Source organism: Equus caballus, chromosome 1 (genome assembly GCF_041296265.1).
Source record: "Equus caballus isolate H_3958 breed thoroughbred chromosome 1, TB-T2T, whole genome shotgun sequence".
In the NCBI taxonomy this organism is placed as follows: Eukaryota; Metazoa; Chordata; class Mammalia; order Perissodactyla; family Equidae; genus Equus; species Equus caballus.
Genome location: NC_091684.1, coordinates 4,766,197 through 4,791,572, shown reverse-complemented (window position 1 = coordinate 4,791,572; position 25,376 = coordinate 4,766,197). Strand labels below are relative to the sequence as shown.

The 25,376-nt window shown below is 43.8% G+C and overlaps 1 protein-coding gene across 8 annotated transcripts in view; it reads left to right on the top strand.

Moving 5' to 3' along the window:
- The window catches only part of MGMT (O-6-methylguanine-DNA methyltransferase), a 300,883-nt gene that overhangs the window by 90,182 nt on the left and 185,325 nt on the right, over positions 1-25,376 (top strand). For 4 of the 8 annotated variants that reach the window (XM_023637016.2, XM_070250755.1, XM_070250808.1 and 1 more), the window contains one exon: positions 24,570-24,632. The exons of the other annotated variants lie outside the window; for them this stretch is intronic. In XM_023637016.2, coding sequence (XP_023492784.1) covers positions 24,570-24,632 — 63 coding nt within the window. The remainder of the gene's footprint in view (positions 1-24,569; positions 24,633-25,376) is intronic. 8 annotated transcript variants of the gene reach the window in all.

Genomic DNA, 25,376 nt, shown 5'->3' with positions numbered 1-25,376 from the left:
CTTTTCTTGTTCTATCCTATTGAGCTGCATTATGTCAGAGGGAGGTGATGGGAATATGCTGGAGTTGTCCCCTCCGCACAGGAGGTGCTTTCGGCCAAGGAAGAGGGCACGAAGGCATCCTTTGAACATCTGTGTCCATTTAGGGCCTGTGTATTTTTAAAGATTCAGGAGTGTCTCTCTGATGTCTTTAAACTGTGGTTCTCCCATTAACCACGTTGCATCTTGCTTTCCTCGTGATGTTATTAATTCCTCCTGTGCTGTAGAAGAGAGAGGTGGAAGCCAGGCTGTGTCAGGATGGGGATGATCCCAGCTGTGGGATAGCTCCTTTGGAATTAGCTCTGTCAGTGTGGATGGTGATGGGATCTGTCCAGGCGAAAGTGGGTGAGACAGTGAGTGAGAACGCCAGAAAGGAAGCCTCAACACAATTGGCTATTTTGATCTTGGCTCTGCCATACCCAGTAGGGCCTATTCTGCATCAGACCCAAAGTGAGAGGAGCAGAAGCTGCTTGTACGTCACCTGTTGTGTGCCAGCCTCAGCATGCTACCCCTTGGGTGTGGTCACACTTGCTTCCACAGGTGCAGAAGCTCAAAGAACTTAAGCAATTTGTCAAATGTCACACATTGTCATTTTAACAGTTTTATAAATGTGGGTGTTAGTATCTTGCCTGTCGTGTGTTGGCAGAAATCACAGTTGCCTACAAGGACATCGAATCTACTCTAAAGCAGGTAATTATGCACCAGGCAGATGTGGTTCACTTTTACCAGGACAAAGTTTATTAAAGTCTACAAACAGCATAAACTGCTTCGTCTGCAATGTTACAATTCTGTTTTCTTATTGTCATAATTTTTGCTTAATGGCTGTTTGTGCTACATTGACCAGGTCCATGGGTTGCTTAACATAAATGATTACATTTGCTTATGATTAAAAACTTCCTCCATTAGAAATGCAGCACCCAGGACTTGTAAATGATTTGTTGTTGAAGCTTTCTACTTCATTAGCCACGTCGTCAACTCCACGTCGTCAGCTAAGAGTTGTCTAAGAGTTAGGGACACTTGTAATGAGCTGTGTAATAGGGACCCTCCAACAAAAGAAAAAGAGACCAAGTCTTCTTGGAGCAGCTTAGTATGCAGATAAAAGGCTAGCAAACACGTGGTGAGCGCACTCGGCTGTGGGCTAAGGCACGCTCCATTCTGACTTGGAATGGCGTGGGTGAATCAAGTATTTTATTACTGGAGCAAGGCTTGTTGTAAAAAATTATATACCATTCATGACCAAAATCCTTCAAAACACTCTGTCACCATTCCCCTCTGAACCCTACAGCTTAAGTTTTAAGCATCTCACGAGTCTCTTGATATAGCATTAAAAAAAAATTCCATTTAACAGTGTTTGTTTGGCACTGCCACTCAAGCCCTCCCTGACATGCCCGCCCCTCGTTCATCTTTGGCTTTTTCCCCAATATTTGAGGGTGATGGGACACCACGGCCCTGATTTTCTGGGTACAGTACCATGGGCAATTATGTAGTTTATTGTCAGAGGACACCTAGCAAAGAGACGGAACTCCCTAGAATAACTGCATTAAATGTGATGGGCATTTTTGTGACAGACGTAAAATTCTTAATCTTGAAAGCCATTGCTTCGTGGATCAGGCGGCTGGGTGTTAGCTTGACTCTTCTGACAACAGCAGGGGAAGCTTTGTTTTCCTGTGACGGATAGGGTTAGGTTTGCTCTGCAAACCTTGCTTGGTGACAACAACTCTGGCTGGGGTCGAGTGTCTGAGGAGATGTGGCTAAGCCAGTCCTGACTCTGCCGCTTCCTAGCTGTGTGGCCTTGAACAAACTATCCAACTTCTTGTAGGTCACTTTGTTAAAATGAAGTTAACACCAATTTCACAATATTTGGGGAGGAATAGAACTGAGTGCACTTGTATTCTTATTTAAAACTGTGCTTGAGGGGCCGGCTCCGTGGCAAAGTGGTTAAGTTCGCGTACTCCGCTGCGGCGGCCCAGGGTTTGGATGCTGGGCACGGACATGGCATCGCTCATCAGGCCACGTTGAGGCGGCATCCCACATCCCACAACTAGAAGGACCTGCAACTAAGATATACAACTATGTATCAGGGGGGTTTGGAAAATAAAGCAGAAAAAAAAAAAAGATTGGCAACAGTTGTTAGCCTAGGTGCCAATCTTAAAAAAAAAACAAACAAAAAAAAAACTGTGCTTGACATAGAAAGGTCCTCGGTCAGCCCTTCTACAAATCTTTGAGTGTCCCCTGTGCTCTGCATGATCTTGAGTGCTGGATGCAGAGTTGAGCGTGGGTCTTTGGTTTCCAGTGGTGTTCAGGGTGCGGGGTTGGCTGGCAGTGCTTACCGTGCCCGTCACTGGTTCTGGAGTTGAGAGTCCGATCTTGTTGCTGTCCAGAGGCAGAGTCTCTGGTTCCCCTGGAGGTCGTGGTTCTCATTACTAGCCAGCGTCGGTATTGGGACCTCAGGCTGCACCTTCCACCCCCTGCCCCAAATACTCTGTAGATTATCATCTTATGCATATGTTTCAAAATTCTTCTTTTCTGTTGTAAGAGACCATTTTTTTAAGTCATAAGTTTTGTCATGGAGATTTTTTTAATTAAAAGGATTGGATGCTGTGTGGGTGTGTACAGTTCCTCATGCAGGTCTTTACCGCCCTGCTTGCAGGCAAGGTCAAACGATGGATCCTGCGATTGACAGTACTTCTGTCATTCATGGGTTGCTAATTTTTGGAGCACTGAAATACAATTAAATATACTTAACCTTAAAATTACCCTGAACATGATTGACTCTCTGATTCACAAGCCTCTTCTGGTTCTTACAGGGCCTCGGTTTGATCATTATAAGGATGAATCATCCTTGTGCTGTTGGGAATGGGCTGTTTCAGTGGTTTAAAAGCCCAATAATTGAGAACTTTCCCCTCGGCTCTTTGCAGTGTGTCCAGTGGAAGGTGAAACCTTGACCCCTTGTCTGTCTTTGCTGTGTCTGTCGCAGTCTGTATTTGAGAAAGGCCAGAAGCAGCGAGGTGATGGGGTGGTGAAGTTAGGCCTGGTGAGGTGGTACTGAGCTGGCTGAGGACGAGCAGGGAGCCACAGCCTTTCAGTACGCAGGATGAGTGAGAGCCTTGTCCCTGCCATTCCTGCGATCTGCTTCCTTCTTCTTGGTCCCCTTCCTCCGCCATCTGCCCCACCACCTTTCCCCATCCCTCTGAATTCTCCTTTTGCTGGCCCTGTGCTGGTCCCTGTGCAGATCCAGAGCTGAGTGGAGTGATTTAGATCTTTCATCCTGTCTGCAGCCTGGCCCCACCTCGTGGCACTCTCCTTGGGGTCTCTTCCTCCAGCGCAGTGCCAGAGGACATGTCCCGTTGTGTGCTTTCACTCAACTGAAGGCTGCCTCGTCTTTCACCCAATAGACGAAAGCTTTCTGTTGGGGAAAAAAGAGGGAGGACCCTTCACAAAAGAACATGTAACGTTCTTCCACCTTATGAAGATGAAGAGCAGCTCCTGGACAGGGTCCAAATACATGAACACTTGTGGGTTGGGCTGGGTGGGGCACATGGAAACTGGCTCCTGCATGGGAAGTTCTGTTGGGCTCAGTGTGAGAGCAGAACCGCGAGGAGCAGCAGAGCGACTGGGACCCCATTACAGAATGTGGTATAATCTCCTTGTATGTGGAATTTAAAGAATTATAGGTACCTTGAGCTCCTGACAGGTAAAAGACAGTAAAAAAAATAGTGAAAACACAATCTACCCTCTGAACTGATCTACAAGGCCATGAAAGCATCACTTTGAATAATATGTGGTGGATGTGTTAGAAAAATGTAATATTGGTGTGTGGTCCTCTCAGCCCCTCTGATCAGTGCTGTAATATATCTTCTTGAATGATGAATATGCTGCTGTATGTTTCAACTGTTCATGTCATGTGGCTGAAAGAAAAATATATTGAAAATGAATGTAAAATATTGAAATTTAGAAGTTGTTATACTCAACTATAATTTCTTGTCCTTTAGATGTGGTAGACATATTCCTAATTACAGTGTGTAGCCTGCACCTGTGTCAGATGCCACGTGTGAGTGTAATATAAATTCTTACCTGCTCAGCTGTGTACCTGTGACACAGCCCTGAGAACATGTAAATGTGATGTGGATGTGGAGGCGAGAACCCTTGTGCGTGCCCATCTCCCAGTGAATTTAGGATTCTAAGGTGAGATCCTAGAAGATTTTGGTGACTGACTGTTACTTGAAGAAGTTCGTTTTGTGGTGTGGAGCATTTAAATGTCCCCATCCAGAAGACCCCCCAAGTCCTCAGAGGGCCTGGTACTTTTGCTAGGATTTGGGCCCTGGTGTATTGAGGTTGGTGGGACTTTGCCTGGAAGGGATCCTGTCCTGTGCCCCAGATGGACTGGACTGCAGATCTGAGTTCTGTCGTAGGTGACGTGTCACAGGCCCTCTGTGGGGAGCACATCTCTGCTCCCTCTCCAGCTCCTCCTGCTGTCAGGCCCCCCAAAGACCGAGTTGCTCACACTCAGCCTGCCCATTTGGCCAGCTCACTAGGGCCGGGGACTACAGCCCAGACCCATAGGCCCCACTCTGCTCTGTTGCCCTCACAGAGGTGTGGGGGGCTGAGAGCTTGGGAGCCCCTGCCTCCTTCCCAGGTGCCTGGGCACTGATCATGTGAGGGAAGAGAAAGGCCTTTTGGTGGAATGGACGCATTCCATAAAGGTGAAGTGCAGCTCTGACTCTTTATCCACCCAAATCTTAAAGGGTAGCGTGCTCAGAGCTGTTACTCTAGTTCTTGGGTTATGAACCAAACTGCCTTTCTGATTGGGCCTTATCAGGTGAGGGTGGGAGCGCCTGGCCTGTGCCTCCGGACCCTTCTGGCTTCCCGTGCCCCTCCTGTTGGAGTGGCCACACCCTCTGGTAGTTGTCCTCCCGTTCCTGCCGCGGCCCCCCTCTGTCTCCCTGGACGGCCCCTACCTGGAGCAGCCCCATCAGCTCCGCGTGCTCCCGGCCTGGGTAGATGTCATACAGATGACTGCAGCCCTCCTTCCCTCTCCTGCTCACGTGCCTCTTTGCAGTGTGATTGTGCCTCGCTGCTGTGTGGGGGTCCCAGACCACCCCACCTTCAGTGATTCACCAGAGGACTCACAGGACTCAGCAGAGGCTCATAGCCATGGCTCAGATTGATTACAGGGAAAGGACACAATTCCAACAAAAGGGGGAAGGTGCATGGGGCCGTGTGTGGGGTGGGGAGGGGCACGGGGAGAGCCACACAGCCTTCCAGGAATTCTCTCTTTTGGAGTTACTCAGGCCCAGTGTCTTCCAGCTCGAGATGTGGCAGCACGTGCGAAGCACTGTCTACTGGTAAGCTCTCTAGAGACTCGACACCCAGGATTTTTATGGGGGCTGGTCACGTAGGCATCCTCGGCACTGCACAGACCCAGGCCCAGACTCCCAGGAGGAGAACAGGCGTTCCCAGGGATTATGAATACCTTGTGCAGAACCACGTGGTTTGTACAAACAGTTTAGGTGCAGTGAGGCACTCTATTCAGGGCAGAGTGGGTATCCTCCCCAAATTCTGGGGCCCAGGTGCCAGGTGAGGGCCAGCCCTGCAAGCAGACCTCTTAAGGAGAGCAGCCTTGGGCCTGCTGTGTTGACTCCTGTACACCTCTTGGAATACCTAACATCTTGAAGAACCACCGAGAAGCCTCCCTGGTAATTGTACTCCATGGTATGGGGTCTCCCAGGGTCCTTCTCTTGCACCTGTGACTGTCTGACCACTTACCTCATGTGCACTCTCAGGTTTCAGAAGAGCTGGCGACATTGTCTCTTGGCCAGCTGTGAATTCTGCAAGGGCCAAGACCGTGCCCTTCCCTCCCCTTAGCCTCAAGTTCCGCATAGGATGGTGTGCATATAGGATGTGGGCTTGTGTGGCATGCAAGTCTCCTCACTGACTCTCCACGCAGGCCTCGATTTGAGGCAGTCTAAAAGTATGACTCGAAGGAGTCACTGTGTTCATACCCACACACAGCAGGTGTCTTTGAGACAATCATAGGTGTGAGGATAGAAGGCATGAACAATCCATTGATGTTTCCATATTATCTCTTGCTCTTGTGAAACGGGCCAGTTAGGCAATAATTGGCTAAGTCAGGTGTTAGGGTGCTGGGGGGCCGTTCTACCACGTGGCACAGTTCTGCACTCTCTTGTTGGATGGGCGACTGGGGAGTGCTGGGCTCTTCCAGCCGAATACCAGGATTGACATCCCCACAGCGGCTGGAGCAGGGTGCCCATGTTTGGGCAGCTGGGCTGGGTGACAAGGTGAGTAGTCCCTCATCTTGGGTGATCAGTACCAGGCAAGTGCCGTCTCTGTGGCTGCCGGCCAATGTCTAACTGTTACAGGTGGTGCTGGGTGCTTTTGCTTGGCCCAGGTTTGTGTCAAGAGCCCTTGGCTTGTGTGGCAGTGTGTGCTTTTTGGTGTTTCCCTTGTAGAAACCTGGCAGAGGGGTAAACAGAACTGCTTTGTTTTCGTTTTTCACCAGAAACAAATACCTTTCTTGGAGCTTCAGCTTCCTCTGACCCGTGGCCCCCACTGCTGCCCCCACCCTGTGGTGGCTTGGCCAGTGCCACTGAGGATCCCCCAAATCTCAGAGCTCTCCGAGAAAGCCCTGTGTCCCTAAGAAGATTGAGAAACTGTGGGATGAGTGTGGGGTTTAGGGTGCCCCCATGGTGGATTAGAAATCCTATACCCAGTCCGGAGGCAGGCAAGTGGCAACCTTATTCAAGGAAAAAAAAGTCTCCTGGAGTCTAGATACAGTATCTTAGTAGTAATAAAAGCACTAGTGCAGATTTACTGGTGTAGGAGTTTTAACTGTAATACTGTGGAATGGTAGGTTATTTTGTGTTCAAGAGCTACATTTATCACAAAAATGATGATATACAAATCACTTCCATATCACAAAATGTTCTTGGTCAAAATTGGCTTGAGGCAAGTGATATCTTCGAGTAAACAGTATATGAAGACCATATCTTAAAATGATAGATCACCTAATTTTGTTCTGACAGAGGTTTTTGCTGCAACAAACATCTGTCATTGAAATACCAATTCAGAGATATGGAAGCCAAATTGTAGAGGTTTTCTCGGATTTGTCACTCCTAACTTAATGCTACTGTTCCACATTGTAGCTTTTCTAAGATATTAAGCAATGTTGTACTTTAAGGCCTATTAAAACAAAATAAACGATTTAGAGAAATAGACTTCTGCTTTTAATGCAAAGCACCCGTTTGAAAGTGCGGAAGTCAGGAGTGGGCTGAGAAGCACTGGCTGTTGTTGTGTATAGACATCCCCCTAAGCTTGCTTTAATTTTAGATTTTGAACCTGAGCGTTAGTCTCCTGGATGATGAAACCTGGCATTGTGTCCTCTAGGTTTCTTGCATGCACTTCAGGTTTTTTTAAGGACTCTGATTATGTTGTTATTCCCAAGATTTGAAGTACCATTTTGGTGCTGTCTTGACAGGGAGCAGGTTTACGAATCAGGGCAATAGTGATGGCACAGGGCCTTTGGGTCTCCTTTTTCTTGGCATTCCTCCTTGTCAGGCGGCCTCACTTGGAGTCCTGCATGGGGACAGATGTCCTGGGATTTGAGGTCTTGGGGAGCCTGCACGGGGACCGTCGTCGTGGGATTTGAGAGGCAGGGAAGGATCAGACATTTACAAAGAATACACCAAATCGCTTCCACTGTGCTCTCCTCCTAAGTTAAAAAAAAAAATGGATCTTGGTCCAAAACTTGGTTATATGATAGCTTAAAAAAAATTATAGAATTTCTGAGATGCTTGGGAGACATTCTAGAAATTTGCCATTGGTGACTAATTCTTACAGACTGTTGAAAAAAAAAAGTCTCTTTTGAAATCCACAGTGACCACAGGACTCCGGGGAGATGATTTCATTGAGCGGCTCCATTGGACAGCTCCCGCATGGGCCTGGGGCGGGCTGGGGTTTCTGGGGGGATGCTGGGCTGGCCCCGCGCCTGGCTCTCCCATCCACCGCTACCATCTTGTTCCTCCTGCCTGGACCACCGGTTGTGCCTTGCCGTTTCCTCCCCTCAGAGAGCTGTCTCCCAGAGCTGCAGCAGCACCATCCCGTCCTCTTCATGCTTTGTTGATCAGATCAGCTTCCTGGAATCCAGGTTTTCAGTATGTTCCACCATTCTCACATCGTTTTACAGGTCATCTTTCACATGTAGCTCTTGTATTCCATTATTATAGTGTGAGACAAGACTTGGCGACATCGTCTAGCCCGTTCATCTGCTCATAGAGTGTGAGATGGGGGCTTTAGAGTCGGGCTGCTGGGCCCAGCTCCAGCTCTGCCGCTACTAGCTTTGGCAAGTTATGTTATGCTGTTTAACTTCTCTGAGCAGAGTTCTCATTTGCTAAAATGGGGACCTTACACTTGCCTCACAGGGTTCAAATGTGATGATGTCTGTAAAACGCCTGGCCAGGACCTGGTGATGGTCATCCTGGTGGTGATGGTGATGCTCGTGATGGGGATGGTCATAATAGTGATGACACTAATAGTGTTGTCTTCATCTTACTCGGTGTTAGATAGTGGATAACTTAAGCACTCAACACAGATTTGCCCTCAGAGTTAGCAGTCTTTCTTAACGGTTTACAGAGTAGCTAGTTAACTTGTCCACATTGAAGGCCAGTCTCCATACGGTATTTCTAAGTCAGCGCATTCACCCCAGCTGGCTTTCTGCTACTGCCAGGTGGGGTCATGATGAATCTCGCCCTCCTGTTCTCTTCACCTGACATGGACAGCAAGTTATATGGCCACCCTACCAGCACCTGTGGTCTTGGCCACGTGAGAACCATTATTTTGGGCCAAGAGCTAACAACTTTGGTGGGTCGTGGACACAGACACTCCTGTGCTTACTGGCCTTGAGTACATTGAGGAAGGGGCAGGGAGAGACTGAGAATTGTTCAGAAGTATTTTTTAGGTTGGGCCCGAAGGAAAGTATTTTGAGGAGTCCTGCGCTGGGCAGTGCCGCTGTAGATGTACCAGTGCCCTGCTGGGACCTGCTCTTAACAGGGTCGCAAGTGTCCTCATGGCATTACTACAGAGATGTCTGTGCAGGTTGTGAGTTACTTTTTGCTTTAAAAGGCAACAAAACATTTGTGCAAGCATCTGTATTTTTTTCCCCTTTTGATTATATCAAGAGAGTGTTGTTTCATTCTTTGCCTGTCTAACCGCTGCTCACTCTCAATAACTGAGGATGGACTAACTCCGGAGCTTAAGCTAACATACATCTCCTGTCTCTGAGGCGGGGCGTTGCCGTTTCTCCTCACTGTTATTTCATCCCCTGTGGTCACACCACCCTCCACACACTGGCCACTGCTGGTGGCCCACATGTTCTGTGCTTCCTCTGAATATTGTCATTAACTAATAATTAAACCAGCGTCCAGATGGAACCAGAATCAAAGGTTTTGAGTAGGAACAAAGGGCCGCATGTTCCTTGTATACTTAACTAAAATTCTTGTTTCAAAAAAGTCCATCAAACAGGCTCGTTTCCAAGGCTCACTTTGGTGCTGCGTCTTGCAAGTCTCCGCACCTGTGGTTCCCGGCAGTGGTTCCAGGTTGAGTCCGACAGCTTGCTGAGGGGTGCTGCCGAAGCACCCCAGCATGGAGGCAGATTCAGGGGCTGCCCACCTGGGCCTCCTGCCAAGGTCACCTCACATTCTGGGCATCAGGTCCGGGACCTGCAAAGTCTATTTCCAAACCAAGTTATTTTGTGAAATATTGTGGTGAACTTATCAAAACTGGTGAAGCTGATGAAGTGAAATAAAAAGACTGCAGTGAAAATTATTTTAGTGCAACATAATGAGTTCTGTTTTTCATATCTGGCAGATATTACCCACTAAATCTAATCTGCGATGCTGAAAATTATGCCATTTTTTATGATTTGTTTAATTTTGACTGAAAAAAATTGACTATTCATCGATTCTTGACCTGCGAGTATTGAGGGAAAAATTTAGTTAATAAGAATTTTCATGAGGTGTAAATTTAAATGTATGAGGACTCTGCCTATCCTATAATACCATAGACATTAATTTAAAAATTCTATAAGAGCCTGAGGGCCTGGGCTCTGAAGAACAGAAAGTGGAGGCACGTGTGGTTGTTCACTGGTAGACAAGGTCTGTGTATATAATACGGGAATATTTTTGTTTTCTGTACATCCTCGGTTATATAGGGCTGAGCGTAATTAGAATGGCATTTTTGCAGTAATCTGTTTGCCTGTGGAATGGTGTGAGTACACTTGAGTAACAAGTCCACTGGAATCCAGGTCATGCCATTCGTGTGTGCCGCGCACTCCACAGGAAGTTTCCTCTCGTTCCCCATGTCTGCAGTTCAAAGAACGCTTTAAAGAAGTCATGAAAAATGAAGGATCCTAATATTGAAGTTGGAAAATGTGAGTGAGTGACGTATTCTTTACACACTTCAACTGTCAACATTTCTAATCAAATCACCCAGCCCTCTTACTTCTTAAATGATACAGGCAATATTTTCCTGTAATAAACACCCTAAGTCTAATGAGAGACCCTAAGGCAACTTCAAATGTATGAATTCATTATAATTGAACAACATAATCTGCAGGGCAAGGATGCCTGCTGCCCAGTCTCTCAACTTCACACAGCTTGGGTGCTTTATGAAAAATGTTATACATTTTGTTTACAACGTATTGCTGCTGTTTGAAGTATTGTATGTTCCTGTAGTACATAAGATGGGGCCGCATAATGGAGGAAAAATCAAGGAGGCAATCTTTCATTTTGTTCTTGTATGAAAAATTCAAAAGACTGAAAACTCACCCAGAGAAATTTTGCAAGCATATTATTTTCCAATGTTTCGATCAATTTGTCTGTCAACCATGCTGAGAGGTGGAAGGGGCCAGCGAAAGCAATTTAGCTTGTGAGGTCCAAAATAGAAATGTTTTAGGGAACCTTGTCACATGTTATTTCTTTATATTAGAACTGCCGTGTGTTTTATTTGCTCGTCATATTATGAAGAGAAATTGATATCAATCATCTAAGTAAGCTATGAATATCTGATATAAATATTACTCCTATACGCATGCATCAGAACAAATATAAATTAACCTCTTAATGCATGCGAGAACCTTGAGTGTGACAGCAGGCCCTTGTTTTGGATTTTTCCATTTAACAATTCACCGTGCATTTTAATTGATTGTACCCAAGTGACACTCCGAGGAAACGTCTTGCGCGTGGATGTTACTGACCCTGCCAGGGCTTTAATTGAGCTGTAATCTTCCTGCAGTACGTACAGCCAGGGTTGATCAATGGATCCAACCCATGCTTATAATCGAAGTGGTGGTGTTTTACAATTGGTGCAGATAATGGGAGTTTTAAATAAAGGGCTTTTATGTAGTTTCTGGTTAAATTTTTAGTTGGGATTTCTTAAGATCAAGTTACATTAGGAGTGGTTAATACTAAGTGGACACAGAATTTCAGTGAAACTTTGTCCTGGGCAACCCGTAATTATGTAATTACTATGTGTACTCCTAATACTTCTCCTTCAAATCTTAGATTAACACATTAAGGTTATTTTTCAGGAAAGATATAATTCAAGGAAATTAATTTAAATCAATTGGCTTCCAAAAGACCTCACTTTAAATTTAATTGGTCATATCAGTCAAAATCTTCCTCCTGTTCTAGCCTTACTTAGAAGTACTAGATGTGTCTTCTGGGTACTTGGCTCCTATTCACATAATATTATTCTCCTTGTGAACTTGGTGTTTCTGTCCAGTTCCTCGGAATTTAAAATTAAGTGTAATAGTTGAGCACGCTGGAAACTTAACTGTACAGTGGATGCTGATGAGTGGAAATAAATTGTGGCAAAGTAAATCAGAAATCTTCCCTCTTGGTATGGATACTGAACTGTGTTCACAAGGGAAAATGTCTTGAAACACACTTCTCAATTATGACAATTTGGGATTGAGACAGTGCCATCCATGGTCGTTCCATAGTGTGATGGAGAGAGGTGTTTTATTCTTTCAATGACTGTATGGTATTTTATTGTACATGTATGTATCTAAATGATGCACCAACGTTTCTCTTGCCTTAAACAGTCCCCTCTTAATATGTGTTTAGAGTCTTTCTAGGGTTGTTTTGGTCCTTGTTGTTTGGTTTGGAGCTATTTTAAGCAACATGAATTGTGAGCATCTTTGTATAGACATCTTTGTGTACTTGCGCAAGTCTATGTAGAATAAATTCTGAGTAGAATTAAAAATTTAGATCTTTTCAAATTGCCCTCGTTATTTTAATGTTTTACGTTTTAATTGAATGAGGTTAAACATCTTTCGTTATGTTTATCGGAAATTTATGTATCCTTAGTAAAATGCTTGCTTATTTTTTATTGGATTTTTTAATCTTTTTTTCTTATTGATAAGAACTTTTTGCATATTAAAGATTGTCATTTCTATTTTGGTTTTATCCACAGAGGTTTTCTTTTTTTTTTTTCAGAAATTTATTTTTGTGCAGTCAGATTTTTTGGGAATAATTTTAGATTTACAGAAAAGCTGTAAAGATAGCAGAGTTCTGCTATGCCCTTCACCCAGCTTCTCCTAATGATAACAGCTTACATAACCATGGTACATTTGTCAAAACTATTAACTAGAAATTAACATTGGTGCAGCTGTAGTTAGATTTTTGACTCTCTTCCTATGGCTTCTGAGTATCGTGGACTGTTTACAAAGGCCTTAATTTTTTTTTTTGATAGCCATCCATGCTTATTTTGTATCACTTTTTTGGTTTTGTTTTTACATTTTCATCTTTGATTTATTTGAAATGTATTTTATTTTTTTAAGAAGTTTGGTTGGAACCTATCTTTATTTTCATCCAAGTTCTTAAACTTGTTAATACTTTCTGAATTACTACTTTTTGGCTACACACATTTTACAAAGATATACTGCTTGCTGGGGTTTTTTTTTTGGTAGTTTATTATTTCAAAAATAAAAGTTTTTATTTCAAAAAAATATATGGTCAAGGATTAGATAGCTAACATATGCATATTTTAAAAAGGGGAGTGTAAAATCTAGTTTATTTTATATTTGTTGTAAGAATTCTTCTAAGACCATTGGATTGAGAATATTTTCCTTGGATCCTATATGAATTCTTTTGTAATTTTCTTAGTTGGATTTTTTAATATCATAGCGCAATTCCTAAGTCATTTTGAAGGAGGCGAAAAGACCTAACCCACTACTGTACTTGGTTTTGCAGTGGTGTACCAACGACATAATGTCCTCGACCCCAACAACTAAACAAAGTGTTCTCGTGGAGTCGAGGGTTGATGGAATCCATCCCAGGCGATACTCTTCCTTATATGCAACTGTTCTCTTCAGTTAGAGAATCTCATGTGCTAAATTTTCAGCACATAGTTAGTCTGCTATTGTAGCTTCTTGACCTTTCTGGAAAAATATCACTTTAAAAGACCTTTTAAGAGTAAGTAAATACAAACTTTTTTTTGCCGTAAAGAATCACCTTAGCTCTCAGAGAAAACCACTGGTCTGAGGCTTGGCCTGGGCCAGGGCAGTCTTTTCCAGTCTTAGGAGATTGTTTATTCATAACGTTTATTTGTTTTCAGCCGTATTAAGGTATAATTCTACTCTTTTTGCAAATTTCAGTTATACCATACGGTGTTATCAACTATAGTCACCATGTTATATGTTAGATCCTCAGACCTTATTCATCTAATAACTGAAAGTTTGTGCCCTTTTACCAACGTCTTTCCATTGCCCCCAGCCCCAGTAACCACTTTCATTTCTATGAGTTTGACTTAAAAACATTTTTTTAATTCCACATAAGTCATACCAGGCAGTATTTGTCTGTCTTTGTCTGGCTTATATCACTTACCATCATGCCGTCCAGGTTCATCTATGCTGTCACAAGTGACAGGGTTACTTTCTTTTTTAAGGCTGAATAATATTACATTGTGTATGTGTGTGTGTGTGGATACACACACGACGTTTTCTTTATCTTTTCATCCATCAACGGACACTTAGGTTGTTTCCATGTCTTGGGTATTGTGAATAATGCTGCAATGAACATGGGAGGGCGGACATCTCTTAAAGATAATTTCATTTCCTTTGGATGTATACTCAGAAGTGGAATTACTAGATCATAGGGTAGTTCTAATTTTAATTTTTTGAGGAACCTCCATACTGTTTTCCATAGTGACTGCACTAATTTATATTCCCAGCAGTGCACAAGGGTTCTCTTTTCTCCATATCCTTGCCAGCATTTATCTCTTTTTGATATTAGGTATCTTAACAGGTGTGAGGTAATATCTCATTGTGGTTTTGATTTTCATTTCCCTGATGATTAGTGATTTCGAGCACCTTTCCACATACCTGTTGGTCATTTCTGTGTCTTCTTTGGGAAAATGTCTATTTGAGTCCTTTGCTCATTTTTAAATTGGATTGTTAGTGAGTTTTTTGCTATTGAATTGTATGAGTTCCTGGTGTATTTTGGGTATTAATCCCTTATTGGATGTATGATTTGCAAGTATTTTCTCCCATTCAGAAAGTTACCTTATCATTTTGTTGATGGTATCCTTTGCTGTTCAGCTTTTTAGTTTTGATGTTAGTCCCACTTGTATTGTTTTTTGTTCTCTTTACTTTTGGTGTCAGATCCAAAAGTCATTGCCAAGACAATGTCAAGGAGCTTACCTCCCATGTTTTCGTCCACGAGTTTTCTGGTTTCAGGTCTTAGAATTTAAGTCTTTAATCCATCTTGAATTGATTTTTATGTATGCTGTAAAACGGGTCCAGTTTTATTCTTTTGTGTGTGGCTCTCTGGTTTTCCAAATATCATTTCTTAAAGAGGCTATCCATTACCTAGTGTATATTCTTGGCTCTTTTGTTGAAAATTAATTGACTGTATATGTATGGATTTATTTCTGGTCTCTCTATTCTATTTTTATGCCAATACCATACTGTTTTGATTACTGTAGCTTTGTAATATAGTTTGAAATCAGGGAGTGTGATGCCTCCAGCTTTATTCTTCTTTCTCAAGATTTCTTTGGCTATTTGGGGTCTTTTATGGTTCAATACAAATTTTAGGATTGTTTGTCCTGTTTCTGTGAAAAATGCCACTGGAATTTTGATAGCGATTGTGTCGAATCTGTAGATTGCTTTCTGTAGCACATACATTTTACCAATATTAGTGCTTCCAATCCATAAACATGGCATGTCTTTACACTTATTTGTGTTCAGTTTTGTTTTTTTTATATAAATGTCATCATTTTCAGTGTACAGATCACCTCCTTGGTTAAATTTATTCCTAGCTATTCTTTTTGATGCCATCGTAATTTCTTAATTTCTCTTTCTGATAGTTCATTGTTGGTGTATAGAAACACAACTGATTTTTGAATATTGATTTGGTATCCTGCAACTTTATTGAAATTATTTATTCTAACACTGTTTTGGTGGAGTCTTTAGAGTTTTCTACATATAACATCGTGTCATCTTCAAACAGACAATTTCACTTCTTCCTTTCCAATTTGGATGCCCCTTATTTCTTGCTAATTGCTCTGGCTAGGACTTCCAGTACTGTGTTGAATAAAAGTAGCGAGAGTGGGTATCCTTGTTTCTGATCGTAGAGGAAAAGCTTTCAGCTTTTTGCCATTGAGTATGATGTTAGCTGTGGGCTTGTCGTAAATGGTCTTTATTATGTTGAGGTACGTTGCCTCTATAACCAGTTTGTTGAGAGTTGTTATCGTGAAAAGATGTTGAATTTTGTTAAATGCTTTTTCTGGGTCTATTGAGATGATCGTATGATTTTTATCCTTCATTTGATAATACCCCATTAACAAACAAATGAACCAATCAACACATTGATTTTCTGATACTGAAACATCCTTGCATCCCTAGAATAAATCCCATTTGAGCATGGTGAATGATCCTTTTAATGTATTGTTGAATTGTTTCCTAATATTTTGTTGAGGATTTTTGCGTCTATGTTCTTCAGGGTATTGGCTTGTAATTTTCTTTTCTTGTGGCATCCTTGTCTGGCTTTGGTATCATGGTAATGCCGGCCTCATAAAATGAGTTTAGAAGTGTTCCCTCCTCTTCTGTTTTTTGGAAGAGTTTGAGAGCTATTGGTATTAATTCTTCTTTAAATCTTTGGTAGAATTCACCAGTGAAGCCTTCTGGTCCTAGATTTTTCTTTGTTGGGAGGTTTTTGATTACTGATCAATCTCTTTACTAGTCATTGCTGTGTTCAGATTTTCTGTTTCTTTATGATTCAGTCCTGGTAGGCTGTATGTTTCTACGAATTTATCTGTTTCTCCTAGGTTGTCTAATTTGTTGGTGTATAAATGTTCGGAGTGGTCTCTTATGGTCCTTTGTATTTCTGTAGTATCATTTGTAATGTCTCCTCTTTCATTTATATTTTTGCGTCCTCCTCTCTTTTTTTTTTTTTGTAAGTCTAGCTAAAGGCTTGTTTGTTTTGTTTATCTCTTCAAAAAAGCTGTTGTTATTTTCATTGACTTTTTTCTGTTGTCTTTTTAGTCTCTAGTTCTTTTATTCCTGCTCTCATCTTTATTCCTTCCTTGTAACTTTGGGATTAGTTTGCTCTTTTTCTAGTTCCTTGAGGTGTAAAGGTAGATTGTTTATTTGTGATCTTTCTTTTTTCTTAATGTAGGTGTTGATTGCTATGAACTTCCCTCTGCCTTTGCTGCATCCCATAAGTTTTGGTGTCTTATATTTACATTTTCATTGTCTCAAGATATTTTTAAATTTCTTTTTTGATTTCTTCTTTGACTCATTGGTTGTTCAGAGTGTGTTGTTTAATTTCCACGTATTTGTGAATTTACTAATTTTCTTCTTGTAATCAATTTCTAGTTTCATACCATTGTGTTTGGAAAAGATGCTTGATATGATTTCAATCTTCTTAAATTTAAGATGTGTTTTTTGGCTTAAGATATGATCTGTCCTGGAGAATGTTCCACATGCACTTGTGTATGAATGTGTGTTCTGTGACAAATGTGTATTCTGCTGTTGGGTGGAATGATCTTTATGTGTCTGTTAGGTCCATCTAATCTAAAGTGTAGTTTAAGTAATGTTTCTGTGCAGATTTCCTGTCTGGCTCTATCCGTTGTTGGAAGTGGGACATTGAATTCCGTTGCTATTAGTGTATTGTTGTCTGTTTCTTGCTTCAGATCTGTTAATATTTGCTTTATAAATTGAGGTGCTGCTATGTCAGTTTCATAAATATTTACAAGTCTTGTCTCCTTTTGATGAATTGACACCTTTATCATTATATAATGACTTTCTTTGTCTCTTGTTACAGTCTTTGGCCTAAAGTCTACTTTAATATACATATAGCTAAACCTTTTGGTTTCCATTTGCGTGAACTTTTTCCACCCCATCACTTTCAATCTGTGTGTCCTTACAACTCAAGTGAGTCTCTTATAGGCAGCATATAGTTGGGTCTTGTTTGTTTATCCCCTCAGCTATTCTGTGTCTGTTGATTGAAGAATTTAGTCCATGCATACTTAAAGTAATTACTGATAGGTGTGGACTTACTGTTGCCATTTAGTTCAGTGTCTTTTGGTTGTTTTTAAATTCCTTTTTCCTTCTCTTGCTCCCTTCCTTTGTGATTTGATGACTTTCTTTATTGGTTTGCTTAGATTCCTTTCTTTTTATATTTTCTGTACATACTGTAGGCTTTTGCTTGTGGTTACCATGAAGCTTACATAAAACATGTTATAGTTATAACAGTCTTTTTAACCTGATAACAACTAACTTCATTTTTAAAGTTGCCTTTTAGTTTATTATAAACTCTTATACTTCACTGGACGTTTTTCTGAGAAATTTGAGAACTTTTTCTAAGATATTAATGAATAATTATGTAGCATTTTGATGTGTATATGACTGTGCCATATTCTACTAACAAGTTTTTATTCTCCTTAAATATATGTACAAAAATCATATTTGGGGATAAAAAGAGGCATTAGGATTTTTCTCTGTAATAATCATTTTCAGGCAGAGCTGGATTCTGATCCCATGGTATGACTGGAAGCGAGTTACGCAGCTCTCTCTGCCTCGAGCCCCTGGAGAAGGGACGTCGTGGGAGTGAGTTGTGAGGGCTCCTCCCACACTTGTTTGTAAACACAGTGCCTCCAGAGCTGTTGTGCATTGTTGCTTTCTCCATAGAGCTGTTTTTTTCCTACTAAGTTTCCCACTTTAGACCTTCTAAAACTTTTGCTGCCTTCATAGCTATTTCAAAGCGAGTTTTTTTCTGTCATTTCTCTCAAATCTCTTATAGCTAAGATTCTCGTTCCCAGCAGACAATTGACATAGTAAGGGGCAGGCTGTGGACCCCTCTCATTCATGGGAGAGTGAAAAGCCCCAGGATGTGAGTTCCCATCCCGGTGGCTGCCTGGCGGCTGCATGACACTCAGGTGCATCCCTGAGCCTGCACTCTGTGCTTTCCTTGTTTGTGACTGGGAATATAGACAAACTCGCCAAGTTGTCAGGTGTAGAAATGGGTTTGTAAAGTGCCTTCCCATAACAAGCTTATGTAAGGTGGTTAGATATTAAGTGATTTAAAAACATTTATCTTCTCTCCTTAACACCACCTCTCCCAACTTGTATCAGTTTTGCTATAAATAATATTAAAGGTGTTTTTAGCCATCACCTTGAAATGTGTATCTCTTAATGAGGTAATGTTTAAGGCATTTTATAAACTTTAAAGTGCTGTTGACATTGGTCATTTGTCTTTGTGAACATTACTTCATTTAAGCATGTTATAACCTTAATGTGTACGTTAGGAGATGCCTCGGTTCCTTTTTTATCTGAGGAATGCTAAAACTCACTGGATTAAGTTAGAAAGATTTAAGTCATCTTAATTTGTTAGAATGATTAGGATGATTTAAATATCTTAATAATTTTCCACATTTTCCAAAACGGACAAGAAAAACAGCCATTGTTTCTGATTCCTATTTATGTAGCCTCAATCTGAAAATTCAAAATGGGATTACTCTGAGCATCATGTGAAATAGAGTTCGTCCTCCTTAGCTGTGTCCTGCCACTTGGCACTGCAGCCGTAGACTCACGTTGTGCTGACGGCACCTGGGCCTGGTCCCAGTGGTCCTGTGGCTCTAGAGCTCGTGTGAGGGGTGGCCTGAGCAGTGCACTTCTCTGGCTCGTGTCCAGACTGTTGTCTTTTGGATCACAAAAATGCCAGATGCAGCTCTCAGCTCGTGCTCTGTTGCTGGATAGGGTTTGTGACACGTGGATGTTTTCCCTCTGCTTTCTACTTAAAGATGCCTTCATCATTTTGAAAGAGCCTTTCAGGCGTTAGGGAACTGCAGAAGGACATGGGCATTAAAACATTTGTGTTAGTGACCTTAGGTGAGGCGTTTTCTCAGGCGATGTCCAGGTTTTAAAAGACATGGTACAGAAGGAGCTTTGGCTGATAAGTTTGAGTTTCTTCTTTTGGGGGCTTAACATTATATGTTGAGAAACCATCTTCCTCTGAGTAGTATTTCACCTCTGACAGCAGTGTAGGTCGCAGTTGAGGGTACAAGCTTTGTTTGCATATTGACTCTTTTTGGGGGAAAGTTAATCTATGTTTATTTTTTCTATAACATAGTAATAATAATGCCCCCTTTGTAGGGTGGTCAAATGACAACAAATGGGAAGCTCTGAGCCCTGGCCTGGTCTCAGAGAGGGCACCTCTGCACACGGGGCCCTCACTGGGGGCTAGCAGTCCTGGCAAGAAGCATTCCTTGGAAAGTCCAGCTGATGGCATTGCCATGGACTGACTTTCATTTTTCCTCTAAAGTACACAAACCTCCTATTTATTAGGCTTCCCAAGCTTCAAGCAGTTTCATCTTTCCAGAAGACAGCTGTGACCTTTTGGAAGTAGGTGAAAAAGATCTACATGTCAGAGAATCCTAGAAGCTTACACCGTGGAAAAGGGAGGCAGCTCTCTCCGAGCCCAGTGCTCTCTGCCGAGAGCCGGGGCACTCACTGTGTCGGCCCTGAGAGCAGCGGTCCCAAAGTGTGCACGAGACTGGGTTCCTCCTTCATCCCAGTTGCTGAGGGACTAGAGGTAGCTGAGACAGAGCTGAGAGGGACCCCAAGAAGGAGGGTGAAGAGGAACAAGGCAGGCTGTGCAGGCCCACAGCCCTGTGTGTCCTGAGAGCTTCTGGGGCCATCTCCGTGCTGTCAGGGCTTCCCTGATTAAGGCTGCTTATGCCAGCCCACTCCACGCTGGCAGTACAAGCCACGTGCTGTTGACGTCTGCTCTGCTCCATTGGGGAGGTGTGGGATGGAGTGTAGATGTGTCCATGTCTACTTTATTCAGTTGCTTCTCTCACACTCAGAGTTGATATTTAGTTGGTGCCAGGGAGCATCTAGGTCCTTCTTCCCCAAAGTTCCCATTGGTGAGGGGTGGTGGCCCTCTTTGTGACACTCTCTGACTGATAGGAGGAGCATTTTTTCTCATAGACACGCTGTGGGAAATGAGTGCTGAGTGGAAGATTTTGTGGAAATGGCCCTGATACTTGATTTACATAGATCATGGATAAAATGGGCCCTTCTCACAAGCTTGGGGACCTCGTTCTCTCTTTTTGTGAAGAAGATTGTCCCTGAGCTAACATCTGTGCCAGTCTTCCTCTATTTTGTATATGGGGTGCCATCACAGCACGGCTTGATGATTGGTGTGTAGGTCCATGCCCGGGATCCGAACCTGCAGACCCCAGGCTGCCAAAGCAGAGCATGTGAACTTCACTACCACGCCACCGGGCCGGCCCCCTCATTCTGTTTTTGAAAATGTCTTCTGGTTCCAGAGGCATCCTTACGATGTGCATTAGAACTAGCAACTAGTTGTGGAGCAGATGTAAACTCAGATGCAGACGAAGTACGCCATGTCCCTAGGAGCGGCAGCGCTTGGCTGGAGCGTTGAGGACCTCTCTGGGCTTTCCCAGGGATGCATGGCTGGGATTTCGGAGGCTGCTTCTGTACAAGGTAAGCGGAAGGGTTTAGAACCACATCGTGACTCAGTGTGCTCAGGTGACTTTGGTCATAGATGAGGGGCCTGGTCACCTTGGTGTAGGATCGTGGGCAGCTCTGATCCGGTCACCTGAAGTGCCAAGGTCGTGAGGACAGCTTCAAACAAGGTGGGGACCCTGGCTATAGACTGGCCAGGGAGGGGCATAAGAGAAGAGGTCGTGGCAGAAGTGGCTTGGCTACGAGGCAGTGAAGTGCTCCCTTTGACATCTTGCCTCTCAAGCTGAGAGGGAGGTCTGTCATTGTCAGAGAACTCTCAGTTTTTAATCGCTACGTTTTTGGTTTTGAGCATATTTCGAGTGTATTCCTGTCACAGAGAGAAGGTACGAGTGCAGGCCGTGTGGTGGGGAAACATCTTACTTTGCCCAGGCTCTGAGACCATACGACGGGGAGGAGAGAGCAGCAATGGGAATAATCAGTTAACAGTGGCTTTTGTGACCACTTAGTCTGTGTCAGGCACGTTTGAAATTGGTTTAAATGTTTGAATCTAGTTTAATCTTCACAAAAACCCTGTGAGGTAGGTACTGTGATTATGCTCCGGGTGGGAAATCGAGGCACAGAGAGGTGTAGTAACTTGCTTAAGATCACGTAGCTCATCAGAGGTGGAGACAGAACTTAAATGCAGGGAGACTGTTCCAGAGCCTGTGGCTTTGAGGGACAAAGGCACCCCACGTCCCCGGGGGTTATTCTCAGGCTGGGGTGGGGTTTGCCCTTGCTGTCCCTTGCTGCTCCCAGGAAGCATTGGCCGCAGTACCCGGGCACCTGCCCCAGGCCTGGCCATCTAAGAGTCGTGTCCTGCAGGGAGCGGCCTCTCTGCTGGGGCCGTGGCCTGGTTTTCTGTGTCAACCGCCAGCTGCCAAAGCAGGCCCACAGACGCCCCATGGCTAGCCGCTCAGTGTGGCAAGCGGCCCTCCCCGTCTGCCTCCATGTAGTTTCGACCTCCGTCGCGGGTCTGTTTATTGAGAGCTGTTACCTGGTTGATGCAGAGATGTTTCCCAGAGCCACGCTCGCTGTTTTGAGAAAAGGTCCTTCCCCTGACAGGTCCCATTGTCTGGAGCCACTGCTGGGCTCTACCGGGACAGCCTTGGGGGCATCCAAGGCTTGTCCTGTCGGGCACCTGGGGCCAGCAGTGTGAGGCATGTGGGAGCAAGGAGTGCTGTGGTGGGATGCTGTCCCCAGCAGGCTGCTGTGCGTCCTGTGGGGGCCTGGCCTGTGGAGAGCCGGTGTCGGGGTGTGGCTGCGAGCGTCTCCTGGCTCAAGGGTGATGGCTCCAGCCTGGCCTGCCCACCTCTGGTCCTGGGCGTGGGCTGTGCAGTCCTGCTCACTCCAGTCGGGGGCGGCGGGCAGGCCCCCCACCGGTGGGACCATGTCCGCATGCATCTCCTCCCGGTTCCCTAGAACCCCAGGGAAGTGGTGTTGTCTTCCTCAATGGGCTGTGTTTTACCAGAAGTCAGTCACCTTCATATGACTCCCATCTGTTGCTAATTTAGTGAAGCCATAATTTCTGATGAAACAGTGGAGAAGTCACAGGCTCCCAGAATCTCAGTGTCAAAACGGGTGCATTTGCTACTTGCCAAAGTGTGGACTCTTCTCAGAAAAAAAAGTTCTGAGACTGTTAAGAAAATTTTCTTTTTCTTTTTGTTAAGCATTGATCCCAGTCCTCAGGTATCATAATCTCTAGAGGAGGGGAACTTCTGCCATCGCACAATAACAAAGTCTTTGTGATGATGCTTATTCCTACTTTGTGGTGATGGAGCAGTGCAGTGGCCGTGCCCCCATCCTCCCGGAAATAAAGCCTTGTCAGTGGCATTCCCTGGCGAAATATTTTAAAGCACTAGTTTATTTTCAAGTTTCTATCCTTAACATTTTACAAATGTGAAAATGCGGTCAATCATCTTTCTGTTGCATCTGTGACGCCTGGCTGGTGGGTTGTGGGAGGTGCCGCGCCTGTCCGTAAAACAAGGCTCTACCGAGAGGGGGCGCCAGAGGGCTCAGCGCTCGGAGGCTTGTTGTGCCTGTGGGCTTCAGACCTGCTCACGCAGGAGATTCCTTCTTTACATTCACTTTAAACGGTTCCTTTTCTAAGTGAGGGCTGGAAGTCAGTCTGTTCATAAGGATGCTCACAGTGGTGACGAGGAGCAGCCCACTTTCCAGTGCCGACCTTCTTACCTCTTGCTGGACACCTACTCAGGGCCGCCTCCTGCTGGTGGCCTTGTGGCAACTATGTGCACAGGTTTTGTGATTCAGGAAGCTGACGAGCCATATATTGTTGGTGAATTAGTTCAAAAGTGACCTTTCCAGTGTTAGGATTCTTGTTAACACAGTACACAGCGTTTCAGTACTCTACCTTTGACGGGTAGTTGGCAGATGTTCAAAAGATTATACTCTAAGTAAGGCTCTTACCTGGATATGTTTTGATAAGATTTACTTTTTAAAATATTTAATTGTGTACTTTTTAAGTGTTCTTTTCCATGCAACCTCTACTCAATATTTAGATTTTAACTTTTAAAAGGATATTGCACATTAGTTTTGAACGATAATGTCAATCTTGACTTTTTAAAATTTTTTTTATTTTTGCTGGGCTCAGGAGAAAAATAGGATGTGAAATAAATTGTTAACACAGATGATGTTATGCTTCAGAATAAAAAACTTTTCCCCGCTATTGCTGTTTCTGGTCTTTACATTCTCTTTGCGGCTTTCCTTCTCAGGTTCTCATGCACCAGTGTGTTCTTGGCTCTTGGGTGGAAAGGGTGCCCCCAGCCTGACCAGGCCATTGTGGCCACTCTGCTGACTCGTATCGACTGCAATGACTGTGACCGAAAGGAGAATTATTTCTTTCTTAGAGGAAAGATATTTATGACTGAAAGCGGTGTTAAAAACATGAGAATATTGATCATGGATTTGAGAGATGCCCGCACTGACTCACTTGATATTCCTAAATATCGGCTTTATTCTGTCTTTCCTCAAAGACAGATTGCCCACACAAAAGATGAACCATCTTGAGGGAAAAAAATCTTATATCTTTCTGCTCAGCCATCTTCCCTTCATAACAATAGGGAGACAAGAGGGCTGTGTGGCTTCTTTGAATAGGAGCAAGCATAATAAACGGTGTCTCGGAAGCCCCTGTAAAACTGCCTTGGGTGTACTTGATTTAACTTGTAGTAATAAGTTACATTAACATCAGATGGAAATTCAAATAGCTAAACATTTAACCCATCTAACAACAAACAATTATTCTAAAATCAACATAAAAATAAAGATAGCACAAGACCCATTACCGTCTGAGGACGTAAGTCATTGTCTTTAGAGGTAATCTTTTGGGATTCTCTAGAAATTTATAACGGGACAGTGAAGTAATTATTCACCACTCAGATGTTTTTGTAAGGCAGACACTTTCCTATTTTCTTTCTCCTTGAGTTTTGGACGTTTTTGGCGCCAAGATTGGTCTGGTGCTTTTCTATTTCAGGGGTGAAGAGGGAGAAGCAGACCGTTGCTTCCTGACTGTGATACAGAGTGTGCCAGTCTCCGGGTAGGTTGTCACCAGGGTCAGGGTTTTGGTCCTGTCCCGCCCTTTCTCTGGATGCCTCCTTCCTTACGTCTGACAGCGTCCCTCTTTCTGTGTAGTGGAGGACCTGTGCCTGGGCACAGGGAGCGGGGCTGTTAGGTGGCCTTCAAGTGAAGCAGTCTGTCCACTGCTTTCCCTTCCATGCTGGAAGCACTTTCCTTCCCGTTCCCAATGCCGCCTGCTCTCCTGGTTGAGGAAAGAGCATTCCGTCCAGCAGACTAGTACAGCACTGTTTGCCATTGTCATGTCTTCGAAACCTGCCAAACAACAACCTTTTTTTCTTTTGGTGGAGCTGGGAGGAGAAAGATGGGATGCATGATATGTTTTAGTCGGTCTGGCACAGGAGAGGGACACAGGACGTTGTACAATACCAGGTAGTCAGAGCTGGCAGGGTGGGCTTCAAGACTTGGCGTACGATGGAGCTGGGGCAGCTCTGATGCAGAGCGGAAGTTAGTGTGTGTACAGGAGTGATGGCAACCTGCTGATGATGGTGAAGAAGAGAAGAGTTAGAGAATGGATTGAGGATGAGGCGGGCAAGAAAAATACTCTCAGTGGGGTTAGAGAACACAGTGCTGGGGAGTTCTTGTAGGGAAACAACCAGAGAACTGTGCCCTGTGGTTCCTAAGAAGGTGGTGTAGTCCTGAAATTGGCAAGTTCTTGGCCACTGGCTGGATGGAGCAGGCAGGTGATATTTGGCCTGCCCGAATA